The sequence below is a fragment of the Rhincodon typus genome, chromosome 45 (assembly GCF_021869965.1).
Source record: "Rhincodon typus isolate 14 chromosome 45, sRhiTyp1.1, whole genome shotgun sequence".
Lineage (NCBI taxonomy): Eukaryota > Metazoa > Chordata > Chondrichthyes > Orectolobiformes > Rhincodontidae > Rhincodon > Rhincodon typus.
In genome coordinates, this window is record NC_063376.1 from 9326680 (window position 1) to 9341119 (window position 14440).

The 14440-nt window shown below is 44.8% G+C and overlaps 1 protein-coding gene across 1 annotated transcript in view; it reads left to right on the forward strand.

The window, feature by feature from the left end:
- The window catches only part of LOC109912718 (neuralized-like protein 4), a 107428-nt gene that overhangs the window by 28394 nt on the left and 64594 nt on the right, over positions 1-14440 (forward strand). The window contains exons 6-13 of the mRNA XM_048620064.1: positions 1005-1116; positions 3439-3527; positions 4420-4492; positions 7076-7337; positions 8649-8830; positions 9199-9284; positions 11070-11232; positions 13148-13346. Coding sequence (XP_048476021.1) covers positions 1005-1116; positions 3439-3527; positions 4420-4492; positions 7076-7337; positions 8649-8830; positions 9199-9284; positions 11070-11232; positions 13148-13346 — 1166 coding nt within the window. The remainder of the gene's footprint in view (positions 1-1004; positions 1117-3438; positions 3528-4419; positions 4493-7075; positions 7338-8648; positions 8831-9198; positions 9285-11069; positions 11233-13147; positions 13347-14440) is intronic.

Consider the following 14440-nt stretch of genomic DNA (forward strand, 5'->3'; position numbering starts at 1 on the left):
TCAAAAATGTGATCAAGTGTGTGGATGAGGGAAGTTCAGTTGATGTTAGTTTATATGGATTTTAGCAAAGCTTTTGCCAAGGTCCCAAATGGGAGACTGATTGTGAAGGTTAAAGCACGTGGAAGTCAGGGAAACTTGGTGAAATGGATCAGGAACTGGCTTAGTAATGGGACACAAAGGCTGTTTGAATGATTGGAGGCCGATATCAGTGGTGTACCACAAGAATCAGTCCTGGGAGTGATTATTAAAAACCGAAAGAACTGCGGATGCTGTAAATCAGGAGCAAAAACAACGTTACTGGAGGAGCACAGCAGGTCTGGCATCATCTGTGAAGGAAAAAACCGGACCCGAAACATTAAGAGATAACAAGATGTAGTGCTGGATGAACACAGCAGGCCAAGCAGCATCATAGGAGCAGGAAGGCTGACGTTTCGGGCCTAGACCCTTCTTCATTTTCAATGGGCTGAGAAGGGCCTTTTCTGTGCTGTATAATTCTGACTCTTTATGAAGCTCAGTGACTGAGTTTATCAGTCCTCCTCTTGAGGAGGTGGTTTCCTTTGTTGGCAAATCTGACATGGCAGCGATACAATATGTATCTTTGATACAATATTGTTACATATCAGATGATACAAAAAGAATGTTATTTAGTACTGAGAGAAGTGTATTCTGTTTTTTTTGAGGTCACTTGTTCTGTGTTTTGTAGCTGAAACAAGATGAGGTCATTCAGAGCTTAGTCACTCTTCATGTTGGAAGTCAGAGTTAAAGGTGAAATTCCTGATATTCTCCCCCTCAAATATGGAGCTATGAAGGTGAATATGAGGTTGCAGACATTCGGGCCAATGTCATTATGATCGTTGTACGAGGAACTATCTATATACCCAACATTTCTGTAGGTGTTATAATCAAATAAATAAGTTGATTTAAAATTGAATGAGTATGTAACATTTCACTTTGCTTTGTGTGCATTTAAAATCATTAATAACTTGTCTCTGCTTCCTCAATAGATCCGGATTGACAAGTTGGTGGACAAGTGGTCGGGCTCGATCGAGATTGGTATCACAGTGCACAACCCAAACAATTTGGACTACCCAGCAACAATGACCAATCTCCGTTCAGGTCGGGAGATTCTCCTTTGCCCTTGCACTAGGGAAATAATCTTTGGTTTTATTGCCTTCCCACCTTCATAAATTTCAACACATTTGCAACAGTGCCTCCTGTTTCTGAACTTGCATTTCTCATCACCACTGACCATGCTGGCTGGCTTTCCTTGACTCCCAGTCAAGCAGTACTTTGATTTTAAATTCTCATCTTTGTTTTGAAATCTCTCCATAGCCTTGCCATTTCCCTATCTCTGTAACCTCCTCCAGCCCCTGCAATGCTCCTGAACTTGGTAACGTCTTACAGCTCTCACAGTCTTAGCAACCTCCTCCAGCACCTACATCCCTTCCTATCTCGATGACCTCCTCAGCACCTAGAATACTCTCTATCTTGATAGTCATCTCAAGACCCTACAACTCTCTCTATTTCTGTAAACCTGCCCCAGCCCCAGCCCCATGACCCTCCAAGATCTCTGCAGTTTTCTAACTCTGGCTTCTCGAGCATCTCCCAATTCCCTTTTCTGCACTATTGGTGAAATTCCTGATATTCTCCCCCTCAAATATGGAGCTATGAAGGTGAATATGAGGTTGCAGACATTCGGGCCAATGTCATTATGATCGTTGTACGAGGAACTATCTATATACCCAACATTTCTGTAGGTGTTATAATCAAATAAATAAGTTGATTTAAAATTGAATGAGTATGTAACATTTCACTTTTTTATTGAATTCAAATGTCACCATCTACCATAGTCAGATTCGAACCTATGCCCCCCCAAAATTTCTGAGGTTCTTTATTGCTAGTCCAGTGACATTATTGCTATGCCACTATTTCCACCGTTTACTATCCCCTACCTCGAAGGGGTGATGGTAAGCTATCGTCTTGAACTGCTGCACTACGTTTTTCGCATTGCTGTCGGGACATTCCAGGATTTTGACCCAGCAACAATGAATCAGTGGCTGATGCCTGCAGTAATGGGAATGGTGCACAACATGGAGGGGACTTGTGCTGTTTCATTGTGCTAGCTGCGCTCGACATCTGCTAGGTGTTACAAGGCCAACTCCTTTGTCCGTGGCCTTCCCTCCATCATAAGGTCAGAAGTGGGGAAGTTTGTTGATGACTGCTCAATATTCAGACAATTCATGAGACCCCAGACTGAAATGGTCCATATCCAAATGTAGCAAGAGTTGGACAATATTCAGGCTTAAGCTAACAAGTGGCAAGTAATATTCGCACCACAAAATTGTCAGGCAAAGACCATGTTCGACAGGAGAGAATCCAACTATCTCTCCTTGACATTCAGTGGTGTTACCGTCATTGACTCTCGCACCATCAATATCCTGAGGGTTACTGTTGACTAGAAACTGAACTTGACTCGTCATAGAAGTACTGTGGATGATTGTGGCTACAACAACACTCAAGAAGCTTGAGACTATCTCGTTCAAAGCAGCCGTCTTGATTGGCACCACATCTACAAACATTCACTCCCTCCATACTGATATACAGTAGCAACAGTGTGTCCCTGGTCCCAAGATGCACTGCAGAAATTCACCAAGGCTTCCAAACCTGTGACCACTACCATTAGAAAGACAAAGGCAGCAGATACATCACCACCTGCAAGTTCCCTTTTGAACCACTCCCCATCCTGACTTGGAAAGACATTGCTGTTCCTTCACTGTCACTGGGTCAAAATCCTGGAAGTCTGTCCCTAATGGAATTGTTGGCCTATACCAAATGGTTGAAAAAAAATCCCACCACCTTCTCTAGGGCATCTACAAATGGGCAGTAAATGTTGGCCCAGCCAGTAACATTCACATTCCCATGAATTAATAAAATAAGGAGTCCAACTGATGCTGTGCAGTACACCCTGGCCAGCTATGGTGTAACCTGCAGATGGTACACAAGTGGGTGAATGTTGACTATTTGGAGAATTCTGAGGTGAAATGTTAAAGTTGTCACCAGACTGTCAGCCCAGTATGGCACCTGCTGTGTTGTGATGATCTCAACTGGCAAAATTTCCTTGTGTTTGAAGAATGCTGTTTAAGAGTCATAGAGTCATGCAGCACAGAAACAGACCCTTTGGTCCAACCATAATCACAAACTAAACCAGTCCCACCTGCCTGTGCTTGGCCCATATCCCTTAAAAAAAAATCTAGAAGTAAATCTAGAAATAAGCCTGAATCTCAGGAGCAACTGCAAGATCCACATTACTTTCAGTCCAGTGGTGAAATTAACACCGTGTCGCTTCAGACAATACGTCAAGAAGAATCCTGTTGGTGCATTATGTGTGCTGGGCTTCGGTTGTGGGAGTTGTGTCTAATCCTTCTTTTCCCTTTTCAGGAACAATTATGATGAGCGGCTGTGGAATTCTAACCAATGGGAAGGGGACACGAAGGGAATACTGTGAGTTTAGCCTGGATGAGCTGCAGGTAATATAACTGCTTCTCTCACAGCAAGGGGCCAATGGAGGGGGAGATCAGAACCAAGTGCTAGCAATGTGCGACAGTCGCTAATAATTCCCATCAGGAATGCAGAAGAAATCACTGGGGAGTGGTAAGAATGGCATTCTCGCTACACAGAGTAGCTGTAGAGGGCATTGCAAATGTATTTAAAAGGATATTTTAAAAGGGAGAAAGAAACTGGAAGATCCTCTGATATTGTGGTTCTATAGAGCTGCAAGCACCAGTTGGGCTGAATAGTCTGTCTATGCTGTGCATTCTATGTGTACATCCCCCTATTTCTAGCAATGAGAATCAGGGAAACAAACAACCCAGCCACTGTTGTCTGGATCGAAGGTCAAGATGTTGAAATGAGTCAGTTTTGATCCCTTGCGTGTGCCAATCTTGTAGCGGTTGGGGGCAGGTTTCATTGTGCTACTGGACAGAGGCTCTGCAGGTGTTTGCAATGCCAGTGGGTAACAGAGGAGGAGGGAATATCAGCTGATTCCTAGAGATAGCAAGGTGTAGAGCTGGATGAACACAGCAGGCCAAATGATTTTTCTGAAGAAGGGTCTAGGCCCGAAATGTCAGCTTTCCTGCTCCTCTGATGCTGCTTGGCCCTGCTGTGTTCACCCAGCTCTACACCTTGTTATCTCAGATTCTCCAGCATCTGCAGTTCCTACTATCTCATCAGCTGATTCCTGGTACCTTTCATCATCCAGTTTCTGTTACATGAATGTAGCAAGGAGATTCTCATGCTTGAAATGCAGCAGCCATAGACAAAAAGCCAAAGTCCATGTCTAGCTGGAAATTGTTGTTTGGGTTCCCAGGAAACAGGGAACAGTTTTCACTGTTTTGAGCATTTTTTCCCTTGTGTCCACAGGAAGGAGATCACATTGGACTCATGCGGAAGTCCAATGGGGCTTTGCATTTTTACATAAATGGCATCGATCAAGGTAAGACCCTCGCTGCTGCTGTTAACCTGTGGTTAATTTGGTCTCAGTGTCCTTGTTCAGCATGAAAGGGGTAAAAATCTAACTCTGATAGAGGAGTAAATACACAGGTCAGTCAAAGTAGCTGCACAGGTTAATAAGGCCATTTAAAAAATATGCAAACCAAGGTCTAACATTTATTTGGAGAGAATTAGAAAATAATTATCTGAGACTTGTGTTGATCCTTTGCTAAGGCTATGCTTGTGACACTGTGTTCAGCTAGCCATACTGAGTCTGAGAAAAGACTTACAAGGATGGTACCAGAACTGATAGGGTCTCCCAGTTGAAGGTGTCAAAACAGAGATTTTAATAAAGAAACACAGAGAATGTTTCCAGTTATAGGAAGAGCTTTAGGTAAAGAAGATGTTGATAGGTTGATGCAAGCTTGATGGGTCGAAGGGCCTCTTCTGTGCTGTCAGTGTTTCCAATTGAGCAGGAGACCAGTGCACTGCACTGTACAATGTTCTCCACTCGCATGCTTTCCTCATTTTGGAAAGCAGAGGGACAGTATTGATATATTGAAGAGAAAGGCTGGATAGACACGAGGAAGAAAGGATAGAAGCATTTGCTGGTAAGGCGAGATGTAGAGGTGATGAGGGGATTTGTGGACAGGCACACAAATCCTCGATGGAACAGGAAAGATAATAACGTAGTTAAGGAGTCAGACTTATTAGCTGAATTAAATATATGAATGGGAAGGTCGAACTGCAACTCTATAAAACACAAGTTGGTTCACAGTTGGAGCACTCTGTGATTCTGGGCCTCATTAGCCTGGGCCTCTGTTTTACAGGTCTCATGACAATACCACTGCAACACCGCCCATGCTCCTGTACCACCCCTTCCATTGGAGAGCATTTTAAGAAATATTATTCCCCAGAGGGTGGCGGAGTCTGGAGAATACAGCCTGAGAGTGATGGAGTTAGAAGTCCTTACTGTATTTTAAAAGAAACTTGATATAAGTCACAGCGGGTATGGACACAGAACTGGAAAGTAGGAATATGCTGAATAGCTCTTTCCTGGTTGGTACAGACATGATTAGACCACTTTCTGTGCTGTTCTTTATCTATGATTCTTTAAAATAGTGGCAAGAGATTCATTTGCATCTACTCAAGAGAGCAGCAGTGCCCTCAGCTGTGTGCCTCCTCTATTTGGACTCTTTTGAGTGGATGTTGCTTCCTTAGCATTGGCCCTGGAAGTATCAGCCTGGCCTAAGCACTCATTTTCTGGATCAGAATTTGAACCCAAAACCTTTGAGCTGAAATGAGGCTGCTACCAACAGACCTAAAGCTTGGACCTAAATACAGTGATCTACTGTGTCGTGCTGAGATGCAGCCCTCTCAGAATCTTAACATTACGAGTAACTGGTATGTAAGAGTTCCAAGCAACAGGGCTGCCCATTTCTGGGGTATCCTAGAACATTCGAATACATCAAACCATTTGGCTATCGTAGCCTTTGAAAGAAGTGCCCAAATTAATCCCACAGCCCTGAACATTAATGTTCCCACATAAAGTGCGGTTGCCTTTTGTTGGAGTGTCACAGTATCTGAATTATTCGCTGCAGCAGATCGGGTCCAGCATTACATCTGGGAACATGGCATTCCCTGAGAGTACATAGAAACGCCAGCCGGTGTTATACCTTCAAGTCCTCAAGGGAGGTTTGAACTTCTCACCTCCAGACTTGGAAGGAAGAGTGCTGCCACTATGCTATACTGATTGTGATAAACAAAATCTCATCTGGGATTTGAAGCCAGAATCTCTCTCAAATTTGAATCACCAAAGCAAGAATCATTTTGCTCTGACTGAGCAGTTTACCAGAAAATTGGGTATGAGGAATTTTATTCAACCCCCGAACTTCTTGTATCAGATTTGAGTTTTGGTCATGGCAAAGCTTCTCCTTCTCTGAACTGGTTACGTTTTACTCATGATGGTTTTGCTTGGTCTCAGCTCGCAAATGAGCCATTTCACAACTTGGCACTCGGCTTGACTAATGCCATAACCAGCATCCTGCCATGCCAATCAAGTTGTACGTTAGCCAGAAACTGTTCAACAACAACAGTGGGTATATTGTCGCTCTTTCAGAAGTGTGCAGATTCACCCCTCTCTCTGTCTCTGACCCCACCCTCACCTGCCTGTCGCCCTCTCCACCTCTCTTTCCTCCTCCCCCTCATTCTCTCCTCTTTTCTATCTCTTTTCTCTCTCACTCTCTCCCCTCTCCCCTCTCTCCCTCTCTCTCTCTGTCTATCTCTCTCTCCCTCCCTCTCTCTCTTCTGCACCCTTCTCCCCCTCTCTATCCCACCCTCTCACTCTCCACCCCCCACCATCTTGTTCTCCCTCTCCCGTTCTCACCGTCTTTCTTTCTCGCCCCATCTCCTGCGCACTCTCTTGACCCCCCCCCCCCCCCCCCCCTCCCCCCCCCCCCCTTGCCCCCTCCCCCCCCCCCATCCGTATCTCTCTCTGTCTTCTCCATTGCCTCCCCCATTCTCTGTCTGTTTCTATCTTTCTCTCTCTCGGTCTCGGTCTCTTTCCCTGTCCCTCTGTCTCTCGCAGGCGTTGCTGCCACCCAGACTCTGCCCACTGTTTACGGGGTGGTGGATCTCTATGGCATGGCAGTGAAAGTGACCATTGTCCACAACCACAACCACTCTGACCGACTGCGCAGGAACAACGCCATCATGCGGGCTCTGTCGCCAGACGTGGGGCGGCGAGTATTCGACTCGGGTGACACCGAGGTGGAGCGGCTGCTCTTCCATCCCAACTGTGGGCAGAAGGCAGCGATCGTGTGTGATGGGAGGACAGCACTGAGGCCCCAGTAAGTAAGCAAGAGGAATTGAACTGTACAGTACTTGTCCTGGAAGTGTGAGATGGGGATAGTGTGGAGGGAGCTTTACTCTGTATCCAACCCCGTGCTGTACCTGTTCTGGGAGTGTTTGATGGGGAACATTGTAGCTTTACTCTGTGTATCTAAACCCATGCTGTACAGCTGTACTCTGTATCAAGCCCCATAGTGAAAACCTAATTCTGAATCTAACCCCATACTGTGTACGTCCTGGGAGTATTTGATGTGGTCAATGTAGAAGAAGCTTCACTCTGTCTCTCACCCAATGCTGTAGTTGGCCTGGGAGTGTCCAGACCAAGGGGACTGAACTTTAAATTTGAGCCGGGCCTATTGGGGTGATGTCAGGAAGCAATTCCTCGTACAAATGCGAGCACAAATCTGGAACTCTGTTCCGCAAAAAGTTGAAGTGGCTGAGCAGGGTCCGTTGAAAATGTTAAATTATGTATGGAGAGATGATATTACTGGACAAGTGGTGAGTGTTTGTGGATTCAAAGATGGATAAAGAAAACATTGACACACATTTGCTGTTGGTTCGAGTTGCTGGATGGCCTTCTCCTGTTTCTTCAGAATAGAAGAATGAAAGGTAAATGATTGTACTTGAGCTGCAGCGATGTAAAAGATGCTCTAGTCTGGTCATGTTTCCCAGTCTGGAAAATCCATTATTGAGGTTGAAGTGGACTCTGAACTGTTTGAGAGTGTTTTAATTCAGCTTCACGATTTTATTGTTGGTGAATATTTTCCGCACAGTTTGCTTTCCAACACATACATAACTCGAAGCTTTTGGAGTCCTTTCAATTTCTGTATTTTGAGTTGCAACTCAAATCTTGGAATGCAAAACTCCTAGATTCAAGCCTCAATCCAGAGGGTCATAAAGAAAATTGTGGTGAACGTTTTCTGTGTGGTATGAAAGGAATGCTGCACTGTCTGTGCTGCTCTCCTTTGGATATGACGTTAAGTTTTCCTGGTCTTCTCTTCCACATGGTCTTTTCAAATATGAACAGGAGACTTTTCCAAGGTGCCTTGAGTCAAAATGTACCCCTCAATCAATGTCTTTAAACACTGTAGATTATCCAAAGATGTTGTGGTATGTGGGATCTTGCTGTGCATTGTTTGGCAGCGGTGCTTCCCATTTTACAACTGGACTTCAAGAAGTGTTCTGGTGTCATGAAAAGGATCATTTCGATACTAATTATTTGGCCCCAGTGTGTTCACACCATTACATAAGTGTTTCGGTGCTTGAGTCATGTTAGCATACCTAATGTTCTTGTCGTTCTTTCTCAACAGCGCGACAGATGATTTCAACCACGGGGTGGTACTCAGCAACCGTTCCCTGAGGAGCAATGAAATCTTCCAAGTCCGTATTGACAAGATGGTGGACAAGTGGGCGGGATCCATTGAGATTGGCGTGACTACCCACAATCCTGCTTACCTTCAGTTACCATCAACCATGACCAATCTCCGTTCTGGTGGGTTTTCCTGGGTCACACAACCTTTCACTTGATCCTCTGTCACTGTCGTCCCCCATCCCACACCCCCCCCCCCCCCCAAACAGACTCTTCGCCCTCCTGCCATCCTTCCCACTCCCTTCACCCAGAACTCATCATCCTCCCACCTCTCTACCTCTCTCCTCTAGTGCCCGTTCCTCACCTCTCTACAGAAAACAGCCTTTGCATTGCTGACTTTTCCTGGAGAATATCCTGGATAAGTCCAGCTACCCAGCCACCTAACTACTTGCTACTGGCAGAAGCAGCTCTGGTGAAAAGAGAAGCACGTTTGTGTTTCTGCTTGCTGACTTGTCGCTGAAGGAAAAAAGCTGTTACTTCTCCCTTTTTAGGTACTTGGATGATGACTGGTAACGGTGTGATGCATAACGGGACCACAATTCTTGATGAGTACGGACACAACCTTGATCGACTGAAGGTGGGTTCATTCAATATTAACATGTTACTGCAGTTGAAGACAGCCATGTCTCATTGCTCATTTGTGAATTTTTCTGAGTAAGTGATCCTGCACTATCTTCATATATCCTAATTCCCATGTTATCCATAAATCTATCAATTTCTGCATTGAAAATGCTTAACAACTGGAGATTCACAATGCCCTTCATTTGAGAATTTAAAATATGCATGGGAAATAGGAGCAGGAGTAAGCCTGCTCCACCATTCTAAAAGAAAATGGCTGAATGTGTACCTCAGTGTCATTTCCCTATGCTATCTCCATGCCAATTGATATATTTATTATCTAGAATCACAATGTTTTGAGTGAAGTGCCTCCCTGTTGCACGTGGAAATGGTCAGTCAAACACAGTGACCAGTCATACACAACACATGTACAGTACGATACGCACACAGTCCCACACTGCACGCTCGCAGCACGTACCTGCATAATACATTCCACAAATACATGACGTCAATTGTCTTGCCAATCCAGCATCTGATCTCTTAGTTTCTGTAAGAATTTTATGTTTCAACTGAACTAAATTTGTTTTAGCAACACAAACACCGGAGTAGGCCACGCAACCCATCCATCATGTTCTGCCATTTATTGCATTCATGGCTGATCAAATGCTTCAATGTCTTTTACCCACACTATCTCAATAATCCAAAGTGCATTGGTAATTAGAAATCCATTAACCCCTGCCTTAAACATACTCAAAGACTGAGCTTTCACAAACTTCTGGGGTACAAAATTAGAAAGATTCGGCACATTCCTCCTTACCTTTATGTCATCCGATCAATTAAAAAATTATATTTGGTCCCTACCTTGGAATCATTGATATATCATTGTGGACAGCAGGAACCCATGTACTGATCCTTGTGGTACCCCACTCGTCACAGCCTGCCAATGTGGAAACGATCCATTTATTTGTACTCTACTTCCTGTAAGCCAATTGTTAATCCACGCCAATGATCTCCATACTGTGACTTTTAATTTTGCTAACTAACTTCCTGTGGGGGATCTCGTCTAAAGACTTCCGAAAATCCAAATCTAGTACATCCATCAACTTCCGTTTATCAATTTTGTTTGTTACACCCTCAAAAATACTCCAACAAGATTGTCAGGCACAATTTTCCATTTGTAAATCCATGCTCACCGTGCCCAATCGGATCATTTTTGTCCCAGTTTCTGTTTATCATGTTATACATTCTTGCATTTTCTGTACCACTGATGGAAGGCTGATTGGTCTGTAGTTGCCTATTTTGTTGCCCACGGTCCTTTCTTAAATATTGGGAGGGTGGCTGCACATTTTCAAGCTGCAGTTTTCATTCCAGAATCTTGGAGGTTTGGGTGATGGTTGCCATTTTGAGAATGTAGTTGATTTTTCAGAATATTATCATATCCTCACACAGTGCGGTGCTCCCTTAGCACTGGCAGTCAGACTGCACAGTGCTCCGTTAGTGCTGACCCTCAGACTGGGCAGCACACCATTATACTTAATTACTAATTACGTCAGTACAGGTTACAGTGATAAGTAGAAGGTAAATGACACTATACAGACCTTTGCTGTGGCCAGTGATGGTGAGGTGAAAGCTTTTATCTGCCGTGAGTCAAATTGAGGTTGTGTGTGCCACCTCCTTGGTCACTGCTGGGACCCATGAATAATAGGTAAATGGAAGGGGAGTAAATGCTGGTTTCCCACCCCTCCCATATTACTTCCCATTCTAATGTCTTGTCTCATTCTTCCTCCATTATTGGCTGGACAAGGCGGGTGACACCGTTGGCGTTATGCGCAAGGATGATGGAAGTTTGCATTTCTTTGTGAACAATGTGGACCAGGGTCTTGCAGCATCCAACGTGCCATCCAGTGTTTATGCCGTTGTGGATCTGTACGGCCAAGCTGCCCAAGCCACTATCGTTGATGATATAGGTGAGTGTTGTTTAACTAGCCTTGGCTGCACTTGAATCTGCGCCATTTTACCAAACCCAGCGCAGTCAATGCTCCTCATGCCCTTCTATGTCCTGCATCCACTTCCTCCTTCTGAATACATGGAATTTCGAGTGGGAAAAGACCAGATTTCCCGTTAAGTTTGACTTGTACCTCATGTATTTCTCAGGTCATAAGAACAAGAGTTGGCCATTTGGACCTCTCCACCATTTAATGAAATCATGGCTGATCTTCTAAGCTACTTCTGCCTGCTTTGTTTGAATATACAGTAGCTTTATTCCCCTACCGCCCAATTCTTGATCTCAGTCTTGACTGTAATCATCAATTAAGCATTTACAACTTTTTCCGGTAGAGAATTCCACACCTGAAGAAATTTCATGGAATTGTAAAATCCCTATAGTGCGGAAGCAGGCCGTTCAGCCCATCAGATGAACACCGCACCTCGAAAGAGCATTCCACCCAGACCGACTCCCTGTAACCCTGCATTTCCAGTGGCTAATCCAGCTCGCCTGTACATCCCTGGACACTGTGGGCAATTTAGCATGGCCAGTCCACCTAACCTACATATCTTTTAACTGTGGGAGGAAACCAGAGCACCTGGAGGAAACCCGTGCAGACATGGGGGAAATGCACAAACTCCACACAGACTGGAGTCGAACCTGGGTCAGTGACACTATGATGCGGCAGTGTTAACCACTGAGCCACCGTGCTGTCCCAGTTTCTCCCCCTCTCAGTCCCAAATGGTTGACCCCTCATTCTGAGATGATACTAGACTTTCTGGCCTGTGACTTGCAGCCCCTCAGAATCATAGTGCAGACAGAGGCTATTTGGTCCACTGAGTCCAACCCTTTGAGGAGGATCCCACCCAGACCCACCCCCATATCCCTGCATTAACCATTGCTAATCCGCTGAGCCTCGTCTCTCTCTCTCTCTCTCCCTCGTCTTTGAGGAATTTTAATCAATTCATCAAAAGCTCTTGTTACATTCTAGAAAGTATTAGACCCACTTAACTCAATCCTTCCTCGTAGGACAATGTACTCATCCCAAAAATCCATTCGGATATTGCAACCATCCCTCGTCTCTTCTTCTTGCAGCTGGTGGTTGTCTGGGTCTCCTTGCCTGTGGGCATCCTGCATGTGTCCTCGCAGTGTTCCAAGTCAAAACTCATCTCAACAATTCCAGCCCTAATAACTAACTTTCCTCCAAAGACTGAGACTCCTCGCCTCCCTTAGTAACCTGCTTGCTGTCTTTCTGATTTATCTGAACTTTCAGCTTTGTTCTGATCTGTCCACATTGGCTCATGTACCCATACCATACAGGAGCAGAAGTAGGCCTGCTCCATCAGCCAACAAGATTGTGGCTGATCTGTTTGTGTTTCCAATTCCCATCTCTTTCCCCATCCCCTTTCCAGTTCTTCTCCTTTCAATCCCATCTCTTCTGATCCCTCCTCTTCGATTCCTCATACTCTTAAGTTTTCCAAGTATTTATGAATAACTGTAAATACTCAATTGCTGGATGTCATTGGTCTGATAACAATGTGTGAGGGATTGATCCTGGGTTAACTTGATAGGGTTGGGGATGTGCACTAATCTGATTGAGGAGAGAGTATGTGAAATTAATATTTGGTGAATCTGATGGCAGTATCTATCCATCATTGATTAATCCTGCATCAGTCTGATCAGGCTTCGTGTGTGAGTGATCAATCCAGCAACAATTTGATGGGGGAGGCATGTGTGCCTGTTTCTGTGGGTTGGTGACATCGGCGTGAGTCTCTCTGGGGGTTGGCAACCTGTTGGGGTGCCTGCCTTTGGGGATTGGTGATGTTGGGGCATGTGTGTGTGTCTCCATGTCCATGTCCAATCCCTGACATGATCTATTATTCTGTTTCCCTGTCCAGATCTGCCGCCTCTGCCCGATGAGCCTTTGGATGGCAACAACCAGATCTCTCCCTGCAGCCTCTTCTCACTAACCCCCAGCAATGACCTCCGCTTCCACCATCTCCATGGCAACAATGCTGTGATCACTAACGGTGGCCGCACTGCCTTTCGGCAGAACTGCCGCAGCGAGTTCAACGATGCTATTGTCATGTCCAGCAGGTAAAGCTGCAAACCGCAAACCTATTCCCAGACAGGGGAATTTACAATAATAACTATCTGTCTAGCATCTGCAGTGTAATAAACCATTTTCGTGTGCTTCACAAGAGAATTGCTTGACACCGAAGCTCAGGTTGAGACATTAAGGAAAATTAGGTAAGAGCTCAGTTAAAAAAAGAAAAGATTGTTAAAGAGCGTTGTAAAGAAAGCAGATCTAGAGAGAAAATTCATCAGCTTCAAACCTTGAAAACTCAGAAGAGTGCCGAGGTCTTGGAGTGTTGTGAGGTTGGAGGAGGTTACAGGAATAGGGAGGGATGTCAGAGCTGGAAGAGGTCACAGAGATAGTGAGAACTGTAGCTGGTCCAAAACAGCCACCTAACTATTCTAATCCTTTTTGCCAGCACTTGGCCCATAGCCTTGTATGCCTTGGTATCACAAGCGCCATGTCTAAATACTTCTTAAATGTGATGCGAGTTTCTGCCTCTACTACTCTTACAGGCAGTGAGTTCCGGATTCCCACCACCATCTGGGTGAAAAAGGTTTATCCTCACATCTTCTTCTCTTAAACCTTCTGCCTCTTACCTTAAATTGTACACCACTTGGTCATCGATCCCTCCATCCAGAGGAAAAGTTCCTTCCCGTCTACTCTATCTGTACCCCTAAAAAGTTTTACATTTCAATTACATGACCTCTCAATTTCCTCTGCTCGAAGGAAAGCTATCACAGTCAGTCCAATCTGTCTTCATAACTGAAACTCTCCAGCCCAGGCGACATCCTGGTAAATCTCTGCACCCTCTCCAGTGCTGTCACATATATCCTATGATGCGGATTCCAGAGCTACACAATGTAATCTGGCTGTGGCCTAACCAATGTTTCGTACAGTGCCAGCATAACCTCCCTGCTTTTAAACTCAGCTAATAAGGGCGAGTATACCATTATTGCATTATTGATGAAAGAGGCCATCACTGCAGAAATGAGGGAGGATGTCTTAGAAGGCTCCTCAAATGGAGCCATCTAGCTAGATCTTAGAACTAAAAAAGGATTGGTCACTTTGCTAGGATTATACTAAAAGCCTCCCAACCAAGGGAGATAGAAGA